The 23,912-nt window shown below is 53.6% G+C and overlaps 2 protein-coding genes across 2 annotated transcripts; both read right to left on the bottom strand.

Moving 5' to 3' along the window:
• Positions 1-4,879: 4,879 nt before the first annotated feature.
• On the bottom strand, positions 4,880-11,857 carry LOC135977100 (adhesion G protein-coupled receptor E2-like). Its single transcript, XM_065576197.1, has 4 exons — positions 11,199-11,857; positions 6,788-6,919; positions 5,899-5,948; positions 4,880-5,476 (listed from the first exon to the last, which is right to left on the bottom strand). The coding sequence occupies exons 1-4, from the start codon at positions 11,272-11,274 to the stop codon at positions 5,321-5,323; spliced, it is 414 nt and encodes a 137-aa protein (XP_065432269.1). The 5' UTR covers positions 11,275-11,857; the 3' UTR covers positions 4,880-5,320.
• A 552-nt stretch (positions 11,858-12,409) lies between these two features.
• Positions 12,410-23,215, bottom strand: LOC135977101 (adhesion G protein-coupled receptor E3-like). The gene is made up of 4 exons (XM_065576198.1): positions 22,990-23,215; positions 16,075-16,131; positions 14,740-14,877; positions 12,410-14,004 (listed from the first exon to the last, which is right to left on the bottom strand). Exons 1-4 carry the CDS (start codon positions 23,018-23,020, stop codon positions 13,820-13,822), a joined length of 411 nt encoding a protein of 136 aa, XP_065432270.1. The 5' UTR covers positions 23,021-23,215; the 3' UTR covers positions 12,410-13,819.
• Positions 23,216-23,912: the final 697 nt, after the last annotated feature.

The following is a 23,912-nucleotide window of genomic DNA, read 5'->3' as shown; positions in this document are numbered from 1 at the left end:
AGGGCAGGGATAGAGCCCAGATCCTGCTGCCTGAAAAACTCAGGTCACTGACAGATGAGTTGAAGGAGAATCCCCATTAAGTGTTAGCAGTATACAGGGGCGGCTCCAGTGTCTGCGTGCAAATGCCCCCTACTGGTGTGAGTGCACATTTGTGTTTGTCCACCCACATGCGCCCTCTAGTGTTCAGATCTGTTGTTGTTCATCAGAGGTGCTATACTGCCAGGGGTGGCTCTATGTATTTTGCTTGATTGCCGCCCTCACGGCAACCGGCACGCCGCCCCCCGTGGCTTGTCGCCCCAGGCACGCGCTGGCTGCGCTGGTGCCTGGAGCCGCCCCTGGTTATTAAATACAGACAGTAGGATTTAAGTGGTTCCAAATAGTAACAGACAGAACAAAGTAAGTCACCAAGCAAAATAAAATAAAATGCGCAAATCTAGGTCTAATCAAACTGAATACAGATAATCTCACCCTTGGAGATGCTTCAGTAAATTTTTTCTCAGACTGGAAACCTTCCAGGCCTGGCACAATTCTTTCCCCTGGTACAGCTCTTGTTCCAGCTCAGGTGATAGCTAGGGGATTCTTCATGATGGCTCCTCTCTCTCTCTGTTCTCTTCCCCCCTTTATATATCTTTTGCATAAGGCAGGAACCCTTTCTCTCTCTGGGTTTCCACACCCCCCCTCACTGGAAAAGCACCAGGTTAAAGATGGATTCCAGTTCAGGTGACATGATCACATGTCACTGCAAGACTTCATTGCCCACTTGCCAGCACACACACATAGAGGAAGACTATCAGGTAAACACAGCCATCTGCAGACAATGGTCCTTGTTAACGGGAGTCATCAAGATTCCAAACCATCATTAATGGCCCACACTTTACATAATTACAATAGGCCCTCAGAGTTACATTTTATATTTCTAGTTTTAGATACAAGAGTGCTACATTTATACAAATTGGATGATCATACTCAGTAGATTATAAGCTTTGTAATGATACCTTACAAGAGACCTTTTGCATGAAGCATATCCCAGTTACGTTATATTCAGTTATTATCAAGTTTTTATAAAACCATATAGACTGCACAACGTCACAGAGGCTAAATCTTTTCAGCTTGGAAAAGAGGAGACTAAGGGGGGATATGATAGAGGTATATAAAATCATGAGTGGTGTGGAGAAAGTGAAACATGCCCGCATACACAGGAGCACGTACACCACACACCCCCTCTGATTGCATCTCCCAGTGCAGCTCTCCCTCGACTCTCAGAGCATTGGCCTGGATTTAACCCTAGCTCCAGATTTGGGTTTACCCCATAAGAACACAAGAACATAAGAACGGCCATACTGGGTCAGACCAAAGGTCCATCCAGCCCAGTATCCTGTCTACCGACAGTGGTCAATGCCAGGTGCCCCAGAGGGAGTGAACCTAACAGGTAATGATCACGTGATCTCTCTCCTGCCATCCATCTCCACCCCCTGACAAACAGAGGCTTGGGACACCATTCCTTATCCATCCTGGCTAATAGCCTTTAATGGACTTAACTACCATGAATGTATCCAGTTCTCTTTTAAACCCTGTTATAGTCCTAGCCTTCACAACCTCCTCAGGCAAGGAGTTCCACAAGTTGACTGCACTGCATGAAGAAGAAATTTCTTTTATTTGTTTGAAACCTGCTGCCTATGAATTACATTTGGTGACCCCTAGTTCTTGTATTATGGGAACAAGTAAATAACTTTTCCTTATTTACTTTCTCCACATCACTCATGACTTTATATACCTCTATCATATCCCCCCTTAGTCTCCTCTTTTATTTATTTATTTATTTATTTATATTTGCTGTTGTCTCTTGAGCAATTATCAATTTGTTAATTTACTGGCTTCCTACTGCTGCCTCTGACAGCCCCAGTGCTCGTTAGAAAAATCTCATTTTCTCCCTGCTGTTCCTGGTACTTACGTTAAACTAGAAACCTCCATAAAGGGCCGAGATGGTCAAATTATATATATATATATTGTGACGTTGTGCAGTCTATATGGTTTTATAAAAACTTGATAATAAGTCAATATAATGTAACTGAGAGTTTTAGAGAAAATACGGTAATAAGTGAATGTAACGTAACTGGGATATGCTTCATGCAAAAGGTCTCTTGTAAGGTATCATTACAAAGCTTATAATCTACTGAGTATGATCATCTGATTTGTATAAATGTACCACTCTTGTATCTAAAACTAGAAATATAAAATGTAACTCTGAGGGCCTATTGTAATTGTGTAAAGTGTGGACCATTAATGATGGTTTGGAATCTTGATGACTCCCATTGTCTGCAGATGCCTGTATTTACCTGTGACGTTGTGCAGTCTCTTGTGCAGCCCGGCACTTTAAACTGGGCTTTTACTAAAAGAACCCAAGAGGTTGAGGAGCTCCTGCCTGGGGTGTGGGAAAGAATTCTGAATCGGCACCATGGTAAAGCAGGTGCTTCACTTTAAGCATGTGCTTCTGTTCTAATGTCTGAAGTCTCCTTGTGTACTAATGATCAGTAATAATAAACAAGATTATTTCATGAATAGTGGTAAGGCCTGTGAGGATGGTGAAAGGATTCGCAAACCTGCCCTGTAGTGACAGACTCCAGGAGTTCAGTTGGATTAGCAGAGACAGGGAAGGGGTGACAGGGTCAGTCTATAGGGACTGTGATCATGGGCTCTTCAGTCTCACAGCCAAAGGGCTGGAAGCGAGACCGTCACACTGGAAATCAGCAGGGAGGGTAAATGAACCCCGGGACAGCTTCCCCGGGGTCCGGATGGATTCTCAGCACTGGCCCTTTCCAAATGGAGCCGGGACATTCTGCTCTCAATGGAGCAGGAGTGAATCCAGGGAGGGTGGGGGCCTGATTTCTCTTCTCCCCCCGGCTCCAACACGGGCAGAACAGGCCCTCGCCCTCCCTGGATTAATTCCAACACTCCCCTCTTGCTCCCCCTGCTCTGGCCCCCACAGCCAAACCCCACCCAGTAAGTGCACCCGATGGGGGGCGGGGAAGGGCTGCAGGGCAGAAAGCTCCTGAGCTGTTGTGGGGCACGGCCCAGGCCCCCCTTACCCAACATCCTGGCCAGGCACATTGGTCGCTGCTACTTGGGGAGTCTCCCTGTGCCCTTTGGGGGGTGGCTGCTTGTGTCCCTGATCAGATCCAGGGCCCCGCCAGCCAGTGGGGAATGGCTTTACTCCAGGGGGGATCTGGAGTGACTCCCGCGCTGTTGCGGAGGATTGAGTGGAAGAGCAGAACCAGACCAGCCCCAGGCCCCAGTGAGGGCCGCACCTACCTCCAGCTCGTAGAAGGCCATGAGCACGGCGAAGCTGGTCAGGTGGTTGCACTGGCAGAGGGTGATGGTAGTGGTCAAGTTCTGCAGGGTGCAGCCATCGGTGGCCCAGCGCTTGCTGCCAGGCTCCCAGTAGGCGCAGAGGAGGCGCAGGTCAGCCTTGGACTCCTGGGGACAGAGAGACACTTGGTGCATGGGGGGGCAGGAGCGGGGTGGGGGGCTGGATGGGGCTGCACAGGGGCCAGGACTCCCCAGGCCCCAAGAGGACAGGCCGGGGGGGGTACGAGGGGCTGGGCTGCTCTGGGGGCACAGAGCATCAGTTTGTCCCTGGGTGGGAGGTGGATTCGCCTGCTGCCCGGGGTGGGGGGTGTTACTAGAGATAGCCTCTGGCTCTGCCCTCCAGCGCCCCAGGCTCTCCTCCCCCATGCCCAGCCCAGGGGCTCACCGGCACCCGATGGCTGAAGCGGATGCTGACGGAAAGGCCGAGTGCCTGGGGGTTCGGGTCACTGATGAAGGCTGACACCACTGGAGACAGCACACGGTAGCTGGGCTGCCCCGGGTCCTGCGCCCGCTTCCTGGTCTGGCCAATCTCGTTCCACTCGGGCGCCTCCACCCGCCCAGCACCGTCCAGGATGGGGCTCATCCCCTGGTATGTCAGCAGCCCGGCCAGCGTGAAGCCTGCGAGAGACAGAGGAGACGGATGAAATGGGGGCAGGAGGGGCCCTGGGGCAGACTGGTGCCAGGGGGCGCTGTGCTGCTGGGGATGCTAACCCCCATGCCCTGGCATTGTCCCATCGCTATACACATCCCAGCCTGGCACTAGGGGGCACTGGACTGCTGGGGGTGCCGGCCCCAATGCCCTGGCCGTGCTCTGTCCCCCTTCACACCCCAGCCTGGCACCAAGGGGTGCTGTGCTGCTGCTCCCAATGCCCTGGCTGTGCCCATCGCTATACACACCCCAGCATAGGCGATGACCACATACCTTCATTTTCCTGCCCTGGGGCTCTGGCCCACTTTAATTCCATCTGCGTCTTGCTCTGCTGCAGCGTCACGATCTCCTGGCTCTGGTACCCAGCCTGCCTGACCGCCAGCCCCAGCTCTGCAACCACAATGCCAGCCAGGGCTCACAACAGAGACATGGAGAGGAAGCCTGTAGCTAGGCAAGGTGCTTTCCTGGCTGCAGGGAGGGATTCTAGCTACTCCAGTCCCATCCTCTCCCAGCAGGGGGCGCTGTGGGGAGTGGAGCAGGAGCACTGGCTGTGGGGGGGAGCTCCCATTCCCAGCAGGGGGCACTGTGGGGAGTGGGGCGGGAGCGTAGGCTGTGGGGGGGAGCTCCCATTCCCAGCAGGGGGCACTGTGGGGAGTGGGGCGGTAGCACTGGGTGTGGAGCAGGAGCTCCCATCTCCCAGCAGGGGGCACTGTGGGGAGTGGGGCGGGAGCGTAGGCTGTGGGTGATGAAAGCCCAACTGGGGCCACGTGGCCAGATCCTGACCTGCGCCGTTGGTGGATGTGATGCTGATCATGCTGTCACGCAGGGTCAGGGCCAGCGTTCTCAGCAGCTTCTCCACTATGGCCATCAGCTCCGTCGCAATCCGGTGTCTCTGCTCCACGCTCTTGCTCTGCTGCCCGACCAGATTTATCTGCTTCTCCAGAATGTCCAAGAAGCCCTGGCCAAGCAAACGAGGGGGGTGTTGGTGTCACAGTGCCTGAGCCCCTGCCGCTCCCCCCATTCCCAGATTGCTAGTCCTCCACTGCCTTCTCACAATGCCCCTGAAAGGAAAGACAAGTTCTCCTGCAATTGACATTGCTGCCTGGGAGGTCACACTAGATGATCACAATGATCCCGTCTAGCCTAGGAACCTAGGAGAGCAGCTTCTTGGGCACAGAGCCCCCTGGAGAGGCAGGCATGGGAATTTCTGGGCAGTGCTGCTGTTTATTTTTCTCCTGTTCCAGGCACTGCATCCTTATAGATCGCCCTGAGACTAGATCTGAGTAGGAGCAGCGATTCCTCCCCCTAACGGGAACAAACCCAGCAAGGCCCTGAATTTTGGCTTGGCACCTGCAGCTGCCCCTTCAAAGACTCAGCGCTCTGAGCCTCCATCTGCTTCAGCTCCTCCAGCGCCGCTTTGCAGAGACGTCCCACCTGTGCCTGGAAGCTGCCCAGGAGCTTCTGCAAAACAAGCCCCAGGCCTGGCTCAGGAAAAGAGATCACAGACTCGCAGCCCACCTCCCCCCGTCCCGAGAGGCTCCCTCGGCTCAGAAGCCAGGCGCCAGAGGGAGCACGGGCAATGCCCCGTCTGGCCCCTAGGGGGTGCACGGCGTTTGCAAGGGATGGGGGGGGGGGACGGCAGTTGCAAGCTGAAGCGAGTTGCAGCAGCCTGATGCTGCTGATCCTGGAGGGTGAGAATCACCCCGGGGCAAAGGCCTAGGCCGTGGCTGGACTGCAGGGTCTCCAGGGACTGGCCACTGGCTCTTTGCCCAGGGGCGAGTTTGGCCCCAGAATCCTCGTGGGGCGAGATCAGTGAAAAGCAACGTGGCACTAAAGGGGAATCGGGGTCTATCCCCCCCCCCCGGGGTCTGTGCCCCACTCACCTTGGTTTCGGCAGAGTTGTCATCATCCAGCAGTGGGGGGCAGGTGAGCTCTGGGGATGGAAAGGGAGGAGGAGTGAGAGGTGGGTGGGGGAAATGTGGGGTCTGGCTGGGTAGGTGCATGCACCAGAGCCAGGCACGCAGAGCAGGACTCCCTCCCTCCAGCAGGAGGAGCAGTGACCCCCCCCCCACACACACACACACTCAGCCCCACACATGTGCACAGCCCCTTCTCCCCATCCTCTGCCCACAAGCTGGACTCTGTGAAAGGATCCCTCCCCCCTCCCCGTCCTAGGGGGACTGAACCGCAGTGTGGTGGGGCGGGGGCTGTGGAATCATCCCAGCCAAATCTTCCCTCAACCCTCTCCCCCAGCTGTGGGTGGTTCTGGTGTGTGTTGGTGGGGGAGTGAATCCAGCAGGGAGCCCCGGACTGGCCCCACAGTGGCCTCTAGGCACAGACTGCGCCCCCTGCTGCCATCTTCCCAGGGCAGAGAATCCAGCCCTGCAGCAGGAATACAGGCACTGCTGGGGAGAGACACCCGGCCCCTGGCTGCCCTGCTCACCCCCTCCCCGGGCTGGCCCCGGCCTGGCCCCTGCTCCGCTCCCAGAGCCAGACCTGGGCACGCTGGTGGCTGAGGCTCTGAGACAACCGGAAACACCCCAGTGGCTGGACAGGCTGGGCTGAGGGGAGGTGAGAGCCTGGAGGCTGAGCTCCCCCGAGCCAGGGCTGAGACCCAGAGGGACCCCGTCCATGGGGGGCAGGGGGGCTGATGGCCCGTCCCAGACCAGTTCCTGGCACGCTGCCCCCTCGGGCAAGACCTCTGCCTGTGTAACCCCAGGCCCTGCCCAGACCCCCAGGTGCCCCCTCCATGCCCCCAGCGGCAGGACCCACCTTTGCACAGGGTCCTTTTCCTGTTGGAGGGGACGTATCCGGCCCAGCACTCACACCAGTAGCTTCCGTGGGTGTTGATACACGTGGCGTTGGGGCCGCAGATATCCTCGGTCTTCTTGCACTCGTCGATGTCTGAGAGGGGAAAGCGGGGGGGGGGGGAATGGTGTCACACACAGCATGGCTGGGGGCGCACGGGGGGCGAATGACCATGGAGGTACCCCCCATCGATTGCAGGGGGCGTTTTCTGTCGGTCAGTCTGTCTACTCCATCTACACCCCTATTCTATTCTCCTTTCTTCCCTGCTACCTGCAGTGCCCGAACCCCTGCGGAGCAACCCCTCCCCCACCCACCAGATCAGAGGGGCCCAACCTTTTCCAGACCAGGACCCTGCGATCCGCTCCCTGCACCAGCCCTGACAGAGGAGGGTTAAGGTGGGGGGGGCGATCAGCTAGTGAAGCTGCAAAGGGGAAGTGACTTAGGCTGCGTGCAGGGCGCTAGCTAGAAGGAAGCTCGCCTGGGAGGGGACAGTTGGGGCTTCTATACAGCCCGAGGGCTGGGCCCAGTGGTGGGGGCCTGAGTCAAGGGGGGCTAGGAGCCCCGGAGGAAGAGTTTCGCTAGCAGGGATAGGAGAGGGGGTCTGACTTTGAAAGGCTCCCGCAGAATGGGGATCACAGTGTGACCTGGTCGGACGCCAGAGACACGGGGAAGCCAAGAATCCGGGAGCTATGATCATAGAATATCAGGGTTGGAAGGGACCTCAGGAGGTTCTAGTCCAACCCCCTGCTCAAAGCAGGACCAATTCCCAACTAAATCATCCCAGCCAGGGCTTTGTCAAGCCTGACCTTAAAAACCTCCAAGGAAGGAGATTCCACCACCTCCCTAGGTAACCCATTCCAGTGCTTCACCACCCTGCTAGTGAAATAGTGTTTCCTAATATCCAACCTAAAACTCCCCCACTGCCACTTGAGACCATTACTCCTTGTTCTGTCATCTGGTACCACTGAGAACAGTCTCGATCCATCCTCTTTGGAATTCCCCTTCAGGTAGTTGAAAGCAGCTATCAAATCCCCCCTCATTCTTCTCTTTGTCAGACTAAAACAATCCCAGTTCCCTCAGCCTCTCCTCATAAGTCATGTGCTCCAGCCCCCTAATCATTTTTGTTGCAATCCACTGGACGCTTTCCAATTTTCCCACATCCTTCTTGTAGTGTGGGGCTCAACACTGGACTCAAAACTCCAGATGAGGCCTCACCAATGTCGAATAGAGGGGAATGATCACGTCCCTCGACCTGCTGGCAATTTATCTACTTATACAGCCCAAAATGCCGTTAGCCTTCTTGACAACAAGAGCACACTGTTGACTCATATCCAGCTTCTCGTCCACTGTAACCCCTAGGTCCTTTTCTGCAGAACTGCTGCCTAGTCACTCGGTCCATAGTCTGTAGCAGTGCATGGGATTCTTCCAACTTAAGTGCAGGACTCTTCACTTGTCCTTGTTGAACCTCATGAGATTTCTTTTGACCCAATCCTCTAATTTGTTTAGGTCCCTCTGTATCCTATCCCTACCCTCCAGTGTATCTACCACTCCTCCCAGTTTAGTTTCATCCACAAACTTGCTGAGAGTGCAGTCCATGATATCCTCCAGATCATTAATGAATGGAAGGGAAGAAAGGGGGCGCTGAACTGGAGCTGGTCGCCAGAAGGGGGCGCCATGCTCAGAGTTACAGACCCCAGCCCAATGGGTCCCCTCCCTGTTCTGGATACACCCAGCACCACCCCTCCCATGGCGCACTAGGAGAAGGGTGGGTGGGCTGTACCCAGGAGAGTGCAGGGGAATTGGGGGCTGTCCCTTTAAACTAGTTTCTTTGCTCTCTGGTGGCGCTCACGGGGGTCGATGGCAGAAGCCCGCAGACCCCCACATGCGGCCAGGCCCTGCACGGCTGGTAAACGGGTTGTTTGGAATCCAGCTGGATCCAGGGGATCCCCCTACTCCTAACACTGCGCAGTGAGCAGCGGCCCGACAACGTCCATTCCCGGACCATGCTTTGACCCCCAGGCCCAGGGCCCCGCGGGGCAAATCCACCGAGCCACCGGACGGATGATTCCAGCTCGACACTCGCTGCCGATCCGGCCTGTGGAAGCCGAAGCTGGAAGAAACGCACCCAGCCTGACCCCCAGCATAGCCCCAGCCGGAGTCGCCACCCAGCGGGTCATCAATCTGGCCCCAAACAGAGGGGACTTTACTGCCCTCGCTGCCTCCTGGGGCCTTTCACCGCTGTGGAGAGTCTGATCTGACAGACGGGCCCCGCCCTGCCCGGGCACAGAGAGCCCTGCCGTGATCTAGCCAAACGCTGGAGGGCCGTGCACCCGCCAGGCTGCCAACGTGCCAGCTGCCGGGCAAAGGGGGATACATGGAGGATGTCGGGGCTCCATAGTGCAGCAGGGTCACTCACCCCGTGCAGGGAGTTGGGTTTTCTACCTAGGGACCAGGCTTGTACGTGCAGAGATGCACTCATTCTGGCCATTAAGCTCTCCCCGATATTTATCCATAACACATTTGCTCCTCACAGAAATCCTTGTGGCTAAAATCCCCTTCGCCTGGACATCAGCAAACATGTCAATCAGCGGGGAGAGTCAAGAGCGCTCACGGATCCTTCCCTTGGGCTGTGCTCCAGCAGTTCTGTCTCAGACTCCCCTTCTCTCTCTTTCCCGTGACAGCGTTTTGCTATTTCCCGCTATTCCCCTTCCCCTCGGTCGTTATTTGCATAAAGGCAGCACTCAGCGCGCTGCACACACACTGCCATAAAGCGCTTCTGGTCTAAATGGACAAGAGGTGGGAGAGAAAACTGTGGCAGGCAATTGCCCAAGGACACCCAGCAGTAACAGAGCTGGGACTAGAACCCAAGTCTCGAGTCCCAATCTCATACCCTACCCACTAGACCTGTCTCTTTCAGCTTGTTTCTTCCATAGAAGGCCAAGAATGTGTCTCCCCTGCCTCACCAGGCAGATTTTACCCTCTGCTCCCCCTCACTGAGAGGAGCTCTGTGTCTCCTGGCTCACGGCCGGGAGTGCATCAAGGCTGGAAAAAATCCCTTGTTTCTTTGGCAAGAAACTCAACTTTTGCTCCATTGTTAAACCTCTTGGAAGGGAACTGGCATATGCCAGGCCTGTGAGGGGGCTTGTATGTGCCAGCCTCTAGCGAAGCCTGCTGAGCCACGGAACAAAAATAAATAAGTAGAGATAGCCTATCTCCTAAAACTGGAAGGAACCTTGAAAGGTCATTGAGTCCAGCCACCTGCCTTCACTAGCAGGACCAAGCACTGATTTTTGCCCCAGATCCCTAAGTGGCCCCATCAAGAATTGGGCTCACAACCTGAGGTTTAGCAGGCCAATGCTCAAACCACTGAGCTCTCCCTTCCCCCCTTAAGAAGAAAGCACATTTGTCCTGCTGTAGTGGCTGGTTTCCATACGTAGATAGCCTGCTACAATGACTAGCTAATGGAGTTACTCCCTTAGCTCCAGCAGCCGAGCTGCGTGCCTTCAGCAGACAGGTCCTAGGTTTGATTCGTGCTAATGACACAAACTAGTTCCTTTGTGATGCCAGCTCCTTCCCCAGCCTTACCAGCTGCTGAGGGTTCGGTTAATGGGGTTCCAGAAACTAATGGGCTAGTTGAGCCCAAGCTGTATTAAAGGTTGATCCAACACAGAGTCCTCGGCTCCGTCTCAGCCCAGTTTGCTTTGCAAAGACCTGACCTGCCCCCACCTCAAAGCTCTGCTACGAAAGAGCATCTTGGGCTCTGATTGCAGCTGCAGGTTTGGGGGGATGTTGCAGCTTCTAATGACGTCCCCAGCTCCCTACGCTCCTGCCTCAGGGGAATTAAGCAGCATGTCAAGAGAAATGGCGACGTTTAGTCCCCGGGCTCAGTTTCCAATGTGTAAGACAGGCTGGGAGTCAGAACAGATACTTTGCCCGGGTGTGGCGCAGAGAAAGAGCGAGACCTCAGGGCAACCTGGTTAGTTTCCCCATTCAGGCAGGCGGGTTAGTTTCAGAGATCCTGGGTAAGCTCAGTGGCCGTGCATTAACATCATCGCCAACGCCAAGCAATCAATAAAAGCCCCAAACCGTGAGCCAGGCTGCCGAAAAGTCATGAGGTTAGTTTAAAAATCACAAGATTTTTTTTTAAAACATTTGTTTTGGCTTCGTTTTGTTTGACTCTGATTTGGGAGCTGTCGATCACCCCAGCATAATGTTTGGCAGTTTTTCCTCCAGGCCCTAATTTTGATTTTAGCCAAAAGCAGAATCACATGACTCCGGGAGGTGGGGCTTTAAGGAAAAGCCACGCGTTAGCAACACTGCAGAAAAGCCAGAAACATCATGCCTTTGTCACAACTGTTTCCAGCTCCCATTGTACCTGTGCAGATCTTAGACGAATCCTTTTGACTCTTCCCAAATCCCCAACTGCATTTACACATGTAACTCCCTGGCATGTTGAAGCAGTTCCCGTGGGGCTCACAGATTGTGGTGTTTCGCTGGCACTCGTCAATGTCTGCAAGGAGAGAGAAAGCACTAGGTCAGGCTGATCTAGGAGCTGTACCTTGGGCACTGGGGTGACGCTGCTGGGGGATAATCCAGGCCTCTGACATGCACCGTGCTCTGGGGAACGGGGCTGGTTAGAGCCAGGAGTTCAGTGACTGGGTCAGCGACCGGGAGCAAGTTGGCTATTGTCCGGAATGAGCCGCTCCAGCTGGGAAGGGAAAAGCAGCCCTGCCAGGACACACGCACTGTGCAGAGCGCACTGTGCTGTATGTGGACCATCCATGAGCTTCCCAGGCTCGGGGCACTAGCAGCCTGGATTCTGTGTGCTGGGGACAGCGAGGGCCCCACCCGTCTCCCCGGCACCTCCCTGCGAACCTAGGGGTTTATTCCCAATCCAAACACCGAGGCAGGGGAGATCCTGGCCCCACGCGCTGGGGCAGCAGTTCAGGGTCACAGCGCATCACAGCCCCGGTGAGTGGATCAGGTGCCTTTGCTGCAGCCGGCAGCAGCGTCTGGTGCAGCACCAGGCCTGGAATGAGCCCAGCGGTGTGTGTATGGGGGGCGGAGGGGAACTGAGCAGGGTGCGGTTGGGGCCAGGGGAGAGGTCACCCTGGCAGGTGTCCCCACTCGCATGCGTGAAGTTGGCTTTCCCAGATCTGGGCTTGTAGCCATCGGTGCAGGTGCAGGAGTAACTCCCAGGCACATTGGTGCAGTTTGCGTGGGGTCCACAGTCTGCTGGGCTCGGGCCCTGACACTCGTCAATATCTGCAGCACAAGAGGGGATGTTCTGTACAGTCCTGGCAGGGAGATGTTCCTGTATCACAGACCTGTACTGAGCTGGGTGATGGGACCCAGGCAACTGGGACCCTGGGAGCTTAACAATCACAGGCCTGATTCTCAGCTACACTCAGGCCACACTTGGCTGCTCTGGCAGTGGAATGGCCACTCGAGAATATGGTGTATTGAAAACTGTGTTAGCATCAGAAGCTCTCACTTTACTTCTGGACCTGCTTGCGGAGTAGGGGGCTCGAGTGAGAAGTATGTGATCTGGGGTTTTCAGCCGTGTGTCTGCCGAAGAGCCCAGCCTAGAGCAAAGTGGGGTTAGTTGTGCCCATCTGCCTTCAGGAGCAGCCTGCTTTGTCTCTCTCTGTTTGGGAACCTTGTGTGCTGGGGTTCTGGAGTCTAAGAATAACCCTGTGTTGAGCTGCAGCCTGCCAGCGAGAGGATGTGATGCTTTGTTTCTAACTGTGGGTGTGCCGTGAACATAACAGAGGGAAGGGGACCTTCCGACCCCAGAACAGCCACTGTGGCCTCTATGGGCCAAGCCCCAGTGGGGCCAAGATTTGGGGAGATTTAGGAGTCCATGTTTGAAGCTGAGTTGCCCAAGGGGTGGGAACACTGGTACTTGGCAGAAATCCCCCTCAGGTTTCAATCAGAGAGGAACACACAGGCATTGCCAGCCTGGGTCAGACCCAAGGCCCATCTACCCCGGTATCCCATCTGCAATGGGTGCTACAGAGGAAGGTGTAAGAGTCCCACAGCAGGAGCCGGGGGATAATCTGCCCCCATGAAGGTCTCTTCTGGTCTCTAATAGTCAGAGGGTGGTTTAAGATCTGAAGTGGGAGCTTTTCCCTCCCAGAATTATTGTCCATTAACTAGCACAGCTCCAGGCATTGTCACTCCCCATAGAAACAGCCAGTCCCTCTTTAAAACTCGACACATTCACAGCCTCCAGGCCGTGGTAGCAGTGAGTTCCAGAGGTTACTACTTCCCTGTGTGGAGGAGTTTTTCCTTGTATCTGCTTTGAATTTGCCCCCTTTTCAATTCCATTCAATCCACAGACTGCCCGTGTGTCCCCGTGTCATGCCGCTGGAAGCAGGGTGTCTCAGGGAAGCCTGGGTCTGGGCTGGCAATGCCAGTCCCAGCACATGCCCTCTCGCAGTGCTACCCTTGGGATCGACATGGAGCTGGAGCAGAGAGAGCCTGGAGCAGGGGCCTGGTACAAGGCCCGAACCGAAGTCAGCAAAAGTGATGCTCTGAGCAAAAGTCCGGCCCTGTGGGACACTGAGCCAGAAAGGGTTAAGCAACTTGCCGGCTAAATGACCCAAATTCTAATTTTAAAGCCATACTAGAAAAGTAGACTGGAGCTGTTCAAGAACACTTTAGTCCAATTCCCAGAGCTGTTCCCGGGGCCACTTCCCAGGCTCAGTGGGGCACTAGCAGCTCAGATGCTGTGTGCTGGGGCCAGCTCCCCTCTCCCCAGCGCATCTCTGCAGCACTAGGAGTTTGCTCCGTAGGTCTGTTTCTAGCCCCAAGGGTTTATTCCCTGTCCAAGTGCCAGGCACCGGGGTGAGCCCGGCCCCATGCTCTGCGGGAGCAGGCGAGGGTCATGTCCCATCACAGCCTGGCTGATGGCCTCGGGCCACTGCCAAAGCCGCAGCAGCCCCGGTGCAGCGCCAGGCCTGGAACGAGCATTTGTGTGTGCGAGGGGGGGTCTCAGCACGTGGGGCCAGGGGAGAGCTCACCCTGGCAGGTGTTCTCACTCGCGTTCATGAACCTGGCTTTCCCAGAGCTGAGCTCGTAGCCATCAGTGCAGGTGCAGTAGTAACTCCCAGGCACGTTGGAGCAGTTTGCGTTGAGTCCACAGTCTGGCAGGCTCAGCCCCAGACACTCGTTAATATCTGTAATGCAAGAGGGGACGCTCTGTACAGTCCTGGCAGGGAGAAGTTCCCTGTATCACCCCCTTCAGCCCCCGGCACTGAGCTGGGTGACGGGATGCAGGTGACCGGGGCCCTGAGCGGTTAGTGATTAAGGCCCTGATCCTCAGTTACCCATTTCTGCTGCTGGAATGTCGGAAACAGCCCCCCCGAGCCTCCTGTCCCAGATGGGGGGGGGGTTGACTCCACAAACACCCAGTTCCCCCATGTAAGGGGAGGGTGGGGAGACGTCCCCCGGGGCTCCAGGCTCCCTGTGTGTTCGGTGGGGGCGGGGGTGACAGGCTGCCTCTCCTCTGCCCCCTCCATCCTTGTATCCCTGCGGGCTGGGGGGGGGGGAAGTATAGCCAGGGCTGCCCCATTCTGCTCCCGTGGGGCCCCTCTGCCCCAGGACACCCAGGGGCTGACTAGGGCCCAGGCTGGGGTTCAGACGGGTCAGTGTGATGGGCCCCCCCACCCTGTGCCCAATCCACAGAGCCCAACACTCCTGGCTCCTGCTGCAGCCGCTCCTGCTGCTCACTCTGGAGGCCCTGGTTCGATCCCCAGGAGGGCGGCGCTCACCCGTGCTGCTGCCCCCCCCATTCCCCAGCCGGGCTGAGCCCCCCCAACAGGCCCTGCAGTCAGTGGAGTTGGCTGCTTCGGCCCTTAATGTCCTGCTCTGCCCAGCCCCTCCCCCCCAGGACAGTGTGGGAGCCCCGTTACCGTCACAGATCTCCGTTGTGTCGGTGAAGAAGCGATTCCCATGTGTCTGGTATCCATCCAGGCAGGCGCAGTGGGTGTTGTTCACACACTTGGCGTTTGCTGGGCACAGCACATGGCTGTTGCAGTCCTCAGTGGTACCTGCAGGGGCGGGAACAGCTGGGCAGGGTCAGCCAGTGCAGAGCATCCCCCCTGACCCTCCCCAACACACACAGTGCGATTGATTCCTTTCACATGCCCCATTTGCTGATTTTCAGCCCTCGACGCCTGGCAAACAGCTCCAACGCCATCCACCGCCTGACAACAAACTGCCCTCGAGCTGGGCATCGGTGCAAGTGAAACGTTTTCGATCTCACCCATTTTTTTCTCCTTTTTGTTGCTGTCATCGTTACTCTCGTTAGCGTCAATTTCAAATCAAAACCTCGCTTCGAACCGGAAATCGGGAATTGTTCGTTTTGAAAATTATTTCATCCCCTCCCACCGCCCACCAAACATTCCTCTGAACCGAATCGGCATTTTCTGTCAAAAATGGGTCCTTTGGAAATTCCTGCCTGGCTCTGCTCTGGATTGACTGAGAGCGGAGTCAGGCACGAGGCTAGTTTGGATCCTGAGCTGCCTCCCATGACCCAGACTGTGACCTGCCTACGGGGGCTCCTGGATCCTTTAGCTGCACGGTGTCTGGGGCTCCGCTGGGACCCGTCCCTCTGGCCAGCGTGAGGGGAAGTATCCCAGTGCAGCTTAGCCGGCTGCAGGGCTTGGGATGGGAGCAGACGGAGCTGGGTGGGTGCCGCACTGGGGGACCCCAGTGGGTCAGTGGGAATTTTCCTGAATCCCATCTTGGGATTCGCAGCAGAGCTGGGCTTGGGGTGCAGAGTCCGGATCCCAGATACCCCCCAGCTGAGCACGTGGGTCCCAGGTTTCAATTCAGCCTGATTTTAGAGTGGAGGGGGCACCTACAAATGCCACTTCTAACGTCTGAGCCATCAGGGGCTTTGATTCAAGCTAGTCAATAACAGGGCCCTTGGGTACAAAGGGGATCTGCCCCTCACTCCAGCCCCCAGTGTAGAGTCCTGGGCCCCAGTGTCTATTCTCTGCTGGCCACGGGGCTGGGAAGAGAAGGGGAGGGCTACGCAGGGCGCCTTCTCCTCTCCCCTGCATGCACCCACCGTGATCTGTAAATCCACCCCAAGATGTCCATGCAAAGGAGCTGCTCCTGGGTCACCGGACCCCAGACTCTGCTCTCCTCCCACCAGGGAAAGGGACCGGAGGGGGCAGAGGGCAGAGACCCCGGGCAGCCGGGAGCGCTGGGGAAGGTTAGCCAGGAAGAGACAGCCTTACCTTGTACGCCATTATTTTGGGCCACGGTGCCCCACAGGCACAGGGCGATGCAGAGCCCTGGAAGGCAGAGACAGGGTAAGGCACCATGGGCAGATGGTAACCACCACTCAGCTGCACACACCCCCAGCCGCCCCAGTCCTGCCAATCCTGGGCCAATGGCCAGTCAGTGCCCTGACGATGGTGGAATTAAAAATGCAGCAACCTGGTGCTCTGGGAAATCAGCCCCAGCTGGGATCTCTGGTAATATTTTTACCTGATTTTGGTTGAGATCTGGACGTTTGACCAGGGCAACTGGGTCTTTTATTGTGTGTATTAGGAACAAAGACCAGGAACCCACCATTGTCAGGGCTGGATTTATACTTAGGGCACCCCTAGGTACAGGGGCTCAGTGGTCGTCCCCTCCCGGTTTGGAGCTCCAGGGGCTCCCGCCGTCTGGAGGCGACTGGGAGCTGCAGGGTACCCCTGCTTCCCGGAAGCTCTTAACCGCCACCGGTGGGTTCCAGCAGCTTGGCATTTCTCCAAGTGGGAGATCGCCTGGTGCATGGAGCAGGCATGGCCACCTGGAAAGATGTGCTGAGACTACTGCATGCATCACCGAGGAAACAGGAAGGGGTGTCAGGGTTCCTTCCCCACTCTGAACTCTAGGGTACAGATGTGGGGACCTGCATGAAAGCTCCCTAAGCTTATTTCTACCAGCTTAGGTTAAAACCTGGTATGCTGCCACCACCAAGTGATTTTACAAGACCACTTGGAGTTCCTCTTCCCCCAAAATATCCCCCCAAGCCCTTACACCCCCTTTCCTGGGGAAGCTTGAGAATAATATCCTAACCAATTTGTTACAAAGTGATCAAAGACCCAACCCCCTGGGTCTTTGGACAATGGAAAAATCAGTCAGGTTCTTAAAAGAAGGATCTTATTAAAAAGAAAAGGTAAAAATCATCTCTAAAATCAGGATGGAAAATAACTTTACAGGGTAATCAGATTCAAAGAGCCCAGAGGAACCCCCTCTAGCCTTAGTTTCAAAGTTACAGCAAAACAGGGATACCTCCCTCTAGCAAAGGTAAAATTCACAAGTTAAGAAAACAAAGATAAACTAACACGGCGTGCCTGACTGTTACTTATAAGTTTGAAATATGAGAGACTTGTTCCGAAAGTTTTGGAGAACATGGATTGATGTCCGGTTCCTCTTAGTCCCAAGAGCGAACACAAACAAAACAAAGAGCACAAACAAAAGCCTCCCCTCCCTCCCCAAGATTTGAAAGTATCTTGTCCCCTTATTGGTCCTTTGGATCAGGTGTCAGCCAGGTTACCTGAGCTTCTTAACACTTTACAGGTAAAAGGATTTTGGTGCCCCTGGCCAGGAGGGATTTTATAGTATTGTATCCAGGAGTGCTGTTACCCTTCTCTTTATAGTTGTGACAAGGGGACTTTCAAAATTCCAAAGGAATTTACGGCATGGGGATGATGGTTGGTCACTTGAGGGCAGGGCAGTAGAGTTCAAACCGATGACCAGAGAGATGAGAACAGGCATTGTGGGACACATCCTGGAGGCCCATCACAGGGCTGTAATCGACCAGGGTGTCTACATTGGCACTGCGGCGCTGTACCCCCGGCGCAGAAACCCGTATGCCTCTCGTTGGGGTGATTTTTTTACAGTGCTACAGTGGTGCAGTTTCTGCGCACTAATTGTCCTGGCAGTGTGTACACCTCAGGAGTTACAGTGGAGAAAGCTGCTTTACTTCCCAGAAACTTGCCAGTGTAGACAGGGCCTAAGATGTTTCCAGCAGTCAATCCTGGGCAGGGATTCTGTGAAGAATGAAACCTGATTAACTCACTTCCCTGCCCTCAATAGGATTTACATATGGCGGGAATCCTTTGTTTCCTAGTTTGATCCCCACCCACTATTAGTGGGAAAATACTAATAGTCCAGTACCAGGTGACATGATCACATGACCCTGCAGTGTCAAAGCAGCATCTCAGGAAGCTTCTAAGGAAGGTGGGAGATTATCATCTTCAAAGACCTATTGTTCTCCCTAATGGCCCATCCAGGCTGATTGCTTCTACACTCTACAGCCCTCTACACCAACATTCCACACAAAGGGCTGGTCTACACTAGAGGTGTATAGTGTAGCTGAAGTCGAAGTATCTTGGATCGAATGACCTGGGGTCCACACAGCGCGGATCGACGGCCGTGGCTCCCCCGTCGACTGCACTACCGCCGCTCGCTGTGGTGAAGTTCTGGAGTCGACGGTGAGCGCGTTCGGGGATTGATATATCACGTCTTAACGAGACACGATATATCGATCCCGGATAAATCAATTGCTACCCACCGATATGGCGGGTAGTGAAGACATACCCAAAGATGGACTACAAGACATCAGGAAAACTATCCCTGATAATGTCATGGCATACATGGTGGCTGAACTTTGTGACTTTGTCCTCACCCACAACTATTTCACATTTGGGGACAATGTATACCTTCAAGTCAGCGGCACTGCTATGGGTACCTGCATTGCCCCACAGTATGCCAACATTTTTATGACTGACTTTAGGGTGACCAGATGTCCCGATTTTATCGCGACTGTCCCGATATTTGCTTATTTGTCCCGCGTCCCGACCTACCTTCGGTCAGGACATGAATTGTCCCGATATTTTGCCTCCGCTCACAGGTGGAGTGGGGCCCGGAGGGGGCTCGCAGCCCCCCTGACTCTGCCCCCTCCTTTCCCCATTGGATCCCTCCCCAAATCCCCGCCCTGGCCTCGCCTCTTCCCCAAGCACTCCACATTCCTCCTCCTCCTCCCCCGTCCCTCCCAGGCTTGCATTGATCAGCTGTAGGGTGGTGCAAGCACTGGAGGGAGCGGGGAGGTGGAGACGGAGCGGAGGCAAGCTGGTGCGGGGCGGGGTGTGGAGCTCCGGTGGCCGGCGGCCGTTTTTTTTTCTTCTTCTTCTTCTTCCTTCTCCGCCACTGGCCATTTTTTTTTTGCTCGCCCCTCCCCCCCCGCATCCTGATATTTCACCTGTGTGATCTGGTCACCCTAACTGGCTTAGAACAACGCTTCCTCAGCTCTTATCCCCTAGCATCCCTACTCTACTTGCGCTACATTGAAGAATTCCACCTGGATTTCAACAATTTCCACCTCACCATCAACCTCAGCCTGGGCCAGTCCACACAAGAGATCCGCTTCCTGGATGCTACAGTGCAAATAAGCGATGGTCACATAAACATCACCCTATACTGGAAACCTACTGACCGCTGTACTTACCTATATGCCTCCAGCTTTCATCCAGACCACATCACACGATCCATTGTCTACAGCCAAGCTCTAAGATACAACCACATTTGCTCCAATCCCTCAGAGACAAATACCTACAGGATCTCTATGAAGCATTCTTAAAACTATAATACCAACCTGCTGAAGTGAAGAAACAGATTGACAGAGCCAGAAGGGTACCCAGAAATCACCTACTACAGGACAGGCCCAACAAAGAAAGTGATAGAATGCCACAAGCCATCATCTTCAGCCCCCAACTAAAACCTCTCCAGTGCATCATCAAGGATCTACCACCTATCCTGAAGGACAATCCCTCACTCTCACAGACCTTGGGAGACAGACCAGTCCTTGCTTACAGACAGCCCCCGAACCTGAAGCAAATACTCACCAGCAACTACACATCATACAACAAAAACACTAATCCAGGAACCTATCCCTGCAACAAATTCTTTTGCCAATTCTGTCCACATATCTATTCACGGGATACCATCCTAGGACCTAACCACATCAGCCACACCATCAGGGGCTCGTTCACCTGCACATCTACCAATGTGATATATGCCATCATGTGCCAGCAATGCCCCTCTGCCATGTACACTGGCCAAACGGGACAGTCTCGACGCAAAAGAATAAATGGACAGCAATCAGATGTCAAGAATTATAACATTCAAAAACCAGTTGGAGAACGCTTCAACCTCCCTGGACATTCAATAACAGACTTAAAAGTGGCAACTTCAACAAAAAACCTTCAAAAACAGACTCCAACAAGAAACTGCAGAACTGGAATTAATTTGCAAACTGGACACCATCAAATTAGGCCTGAATAAAGAGTGGGAGTGGATGGGTCACTATAAGAACTAAAAACTAATTTCCCCATGCTAATTTCCCCCCTACTGTTACTCACACCTTCTTGTCAACTGTTTGAAACGGGCCATGCTGATTAACAGTACAAAAGTAATTTTTGCTCCTGCCGATAATAGCCCACTTTAATTGAATTGTCTCATTAGAATTGGTAAGGCAACTCCCATCTTTTCATGTACTACGTATATATATCTTCCTACTGTATTGTCCACTCCATGCATCTGATGAAGTGGGTCTTAGCCCACGAAAGCTTATGTCCAAATAAATGTGTTAGTCTCTAAGGTGCCACAAGTACTTCTTGTTGTTATTCCAGTGAGAGTAACTCCCTGCCTCTTACTACGGTAGAACACCCATATGTGCTGATCCTGACAGTTTTCCTGGCTAATGCAACATGTTATGGGATACTTAGCATAGGTGAATAAGACTATAGGAAGAGACAGGCCACCTTTCCAGGCCATGTAACTGCTAGAAGTGAATATACAAATAATGTTATATGCATTAAGCACATACTATCCATATTAATATATGTAATGTGAATCATATCTATTGTTCATGTGATATATTATATTAGCCCGGCATATATTGCTGAACACTCCAGAAATAGATTTAACCCCCACCTAAACAATTCAGCTAGTCCTAATGACCCAGATCCAATGACCTCACCCCTCATTACAGTGCCTATAACCCCATCGAGAGCTGCCAAGCCTGTGTCAGCTTCATGGCAGAGACACATTCTGTGTGGGACTCTCATGATGGGCACAAACGCGGCACATACAGCATTACGTTCTGCCAGCCTGGGAATTTACCGGATGACACTTGAGTGCTCCCTGGTGGTAGAGAGAGAAACAGGACGAGGAGGAGAAATACTTGAGAGAAATAAAAACTAAATACGTGTTTATAAATGTTATACACAGAAATAAGGAACAGAGAGAGAGAGCAAGAGGGAGATCTGTCTCCTGGCCCCTGTCTATGGACCAAATTTTGCTTATTTACCCCACTGTGATTCTGGTGTAAATCCAATGAAGTCAATTCTTTCATTAAGAACGATTATTACTGTAGTAATATTTCGGAACCCCAGCTTTGTGCCCCTACAGAAATTTGGCTCAACCAGCTCCCTGGAAATTCCCCTGGTGCACTGGCTCTATGTTACAGCCCCAGGCAGAGTGGACATTCACAGAGGTGAGCGGTCTGGCCAATGTACTCCTCCACTCTGGCTATTGCCAGCTGCTGGAATGGTCCCTTGGGGCTACAGACAGTTGAGGATGAATCAGGGAAGGCTTTGGGCTGCTTTGCTTCCAGGGACCGGACTGATCCGCAGTTATCCCCTGGGATTCAGTAGCTGTGAAAGCGGTGGAAAGCCATCTGTGATAAATGAAATGAGGGGTAGCCCCCTTTGATGGACACCCAGGCAACCAGTTAACTGTAAAATCTCTCCTCCTAGCTGTTCTCTACTTGCTTTACTTGTAAAGGGTTAAAAAGTCCCCCAGGTTAAAAAAAAATGTGGGCACCTGACCAAAAGAGCCAATGGGAAGGCTACAGCTTTTAAAAACTGGGAAAGAAACTTGCCCTTTGTCTGTTGTTCTCTGGAGAAGGAGACACGGAGCAGCAATGCTGTGTAAGGCTTGAGCCAGGTATGAAACTTCATCAGATCATACCTAGAATTACTTATTTGAAACCCCCCAAATATGTAAGTAAATTAGGAATTTTTCGCTAGACGCAATTAGGTTTATCTCTGTTTATTTTGGCTTGTGGATCTCCTCTGTGCTAACCCCAGATGCTTTTGTTTGCTTGTAACCTTTAAGCTGAAAGAAAGCTATTTTGGATGCTTAATTTTTGTAATTGTTTCTTTTCAAGATCTAGTCAAAAAGCCTAAGTTCCAGGTGTATTTTTTCCTTCCTGTTCTTAATAAAATTTACCTTTTTTAAGCACAGGATTGGATTTTTGGTGTCCTGAGAGGTTTGTGCTTGTTGTTTGATTAGCTGGTAGCCACAGCTAATTTCATTTGTTTTCTTCCTCAGCTCTTCCCTGGAGGGGGGTGAAAGGGCTTGAGGGTACCCCACAGGGAGGAATTCCCAAGTGCTCCTTCCCGGATTAAAATGGGATTTTTTGCATTTGGGTGGTAGCAGCATTTACCAAGCCAAGGTCAGAGACAAGCTGTAACCTTGAGTGTGTAATACAAGCCTGGAGTGGCAAGTATTAATTTTTAAAACCCTTGCAGGCCCCCCACTTCCTGCACTCGAGGTGCCGGAGTGGGGATTCAGCCCTAACACCATCTTTGACCTCTCCACGGTCTGGTCTCCTAGTGAGCCCGTCTCAGATGAGCCCATCTCAGCCAGCCCCAGTAAATCCAAGGGCATTTCAGTGAGACAGGATGGAGTCTCAGTTGGTGCAACGTGAGCACTGGAGGGAGCAGAGGAAATTGCACATTACACCAATGTAGTGTCTGCCTAGGTGTAAATTCTAGCTCGAGGAGACATACCTGGGCTTGCTCTGACCCAGCTGGCAGCCAAAAATTGACACGTGGCTGCGCTTGGGCAAGTTATAGGACAGGCTTCCTGCCCCGACTATGATCCCGTCCAAGACCACAGGTACGCACTCAGGGCGGCCAGACCCTCCCACCCTCATGGTGACACTTCTATTTCTAGCTAGATGAGAGCTAGTGTGATTATGTCTTCTCGAGCTGGAACATTCACCTTCCAGCCCCAGTGCAGACAGACCTCTGGGCCCCTCTGGACTCTCCTAGCCCCACCCGAGTTCAGCCCATGGACTTTGTTCCACTCACCCAATGGATACACATCACCTCGGGTTCCCATGGTGGCTCAGACGCTATCAGAGCAGGTCGAGTTCTGAGGATTCTTTGCAGCCTCCTTATCTTGGAGAAATTAGACAGGAAGCCAAGTCAATTCATGTCCTGTTGCATTATATCTTATCAACCAACAGCACTGCACACAGGAAAGCACTGTCTTCTCCGCATGCCCTGCTCTCCTTCCTTCTGCCCTACCACTTCTCCCAGCCCCATAATCATTTACTTTGCTGAGTACCAATGTGGGAAACTGACCACAGTCAGGGCTGGCTCCAGGGTTTTGGCCGCCCCGAGCAGCCAAACAAAACAAACAAACAAAAAAAGCTGCAATCACGATCTGCAGTGGCAATTCGGCGGGAGGTCCTTCGCTCCAAACAGGAGTGAGGGACCGTCTGCCGAATTGCCGCCAAACAGCTGGACGTGCCGCCCCTTTCCGGAAGTGGCTGCCCCAAGCACCTGCTTGGTAAGCTGGTGCCTCGAGCTAGCCCTGACCACAGTGCAGAGGGCCTAGCACCACTTCACAGAATCACAGAAATGTGGAGCTGTAAGGGAACTCAGGAGATCAAATAATCCATCCCCACGCAATGAGGCAGGACCAAGTGCACCTAGACCATCCCTGGCAGGTGTTTGTCCAACCTGTTCTTACAACCTCACAAAAACAGGGATCCCACAGCCTCCCTAGGTCACCTGTTGCTTGTTGAAACATTCTTAGAGTCAGAAAGCTTTTCTTAATATCTAACCTAAATCTCCCTTGCGGCTAACTAAGACAATTCCTTCTTGTCCCACCCTTGGTGGACATGGGCACCAATTGATCACAGTCCTCTTTATAGCAACCTTTTGCATATTTGCAGATTCTTATCATGTCCCCCCTCAGCCATCTCTTTTCTGGAGAAAACATGCCC

Source organism: Chrysemys picta, chromosome 22 (assembly GCF_011386835.1).
Source record: "Chrysemys picta bellii isolate R12L10 chromosome 22, ASM1138683v2, whole genome shotgun sequence".
NCBI lineage: Eukaryota > Metazoa > Chordata > Testudines > Emydidae > Chrysemys > Chrysemys picta.
This window is presented reverse-complemented; position numbering and strand designations above follow the sequence as displayed.

What these genes read in the sequence shown, in the direction of transcription:
- LOC135977100 (XM_065576197.1), bottom strand. Translation starts at nt 11,274, where the DNA reads ATGCCAGGGAGTTACATGTGTAAATGCAGTTGGGGATTTGGGAAGAGT. An exon ending in GAAAAGGACCCTGTGCAAAG is followed by an intron (nt 5,949 to 6,787) that starts GTGGGTCCTGCC and finishes TTCCATCCCCAG; the next exon opens with AGCTCACCTGCCCCCCACTG. An exon ending in ACAACTCTGCCGAAACCAAG is followed by an intron (nt 5,477 to 5,898) that starts GTGAGTGGGGCA and finishes CTTGTTTTGCAG; the next exon opens with AAGCTCCTGGGCAGCTTCCA.
- LOC135977101 (XM_065576198.1), bottom strand. Translation starts at nt 23,020, where the DNA reads ATGGGAACCCGAGGTGATGTGTATCCATTGG. An exon ending in AGGTGATGTGTATCCATTGG is followed by an intron (nt 16,132 to 22,989) that starts GTGAGTGGAACA and finishes TCTGCCTTCCAG; the next exon opens with GGCTCTGCATCGCCCTGTGC. An exon ending in CCAAAATAATGGCGTACAAG is followed by an intron (nt 14,878 to 16,074) that starts GTAAGGCTGTCT and finishes CCGCCCCTGCAG; the next exon opens with GTACCACTGAGGACTGCAAC.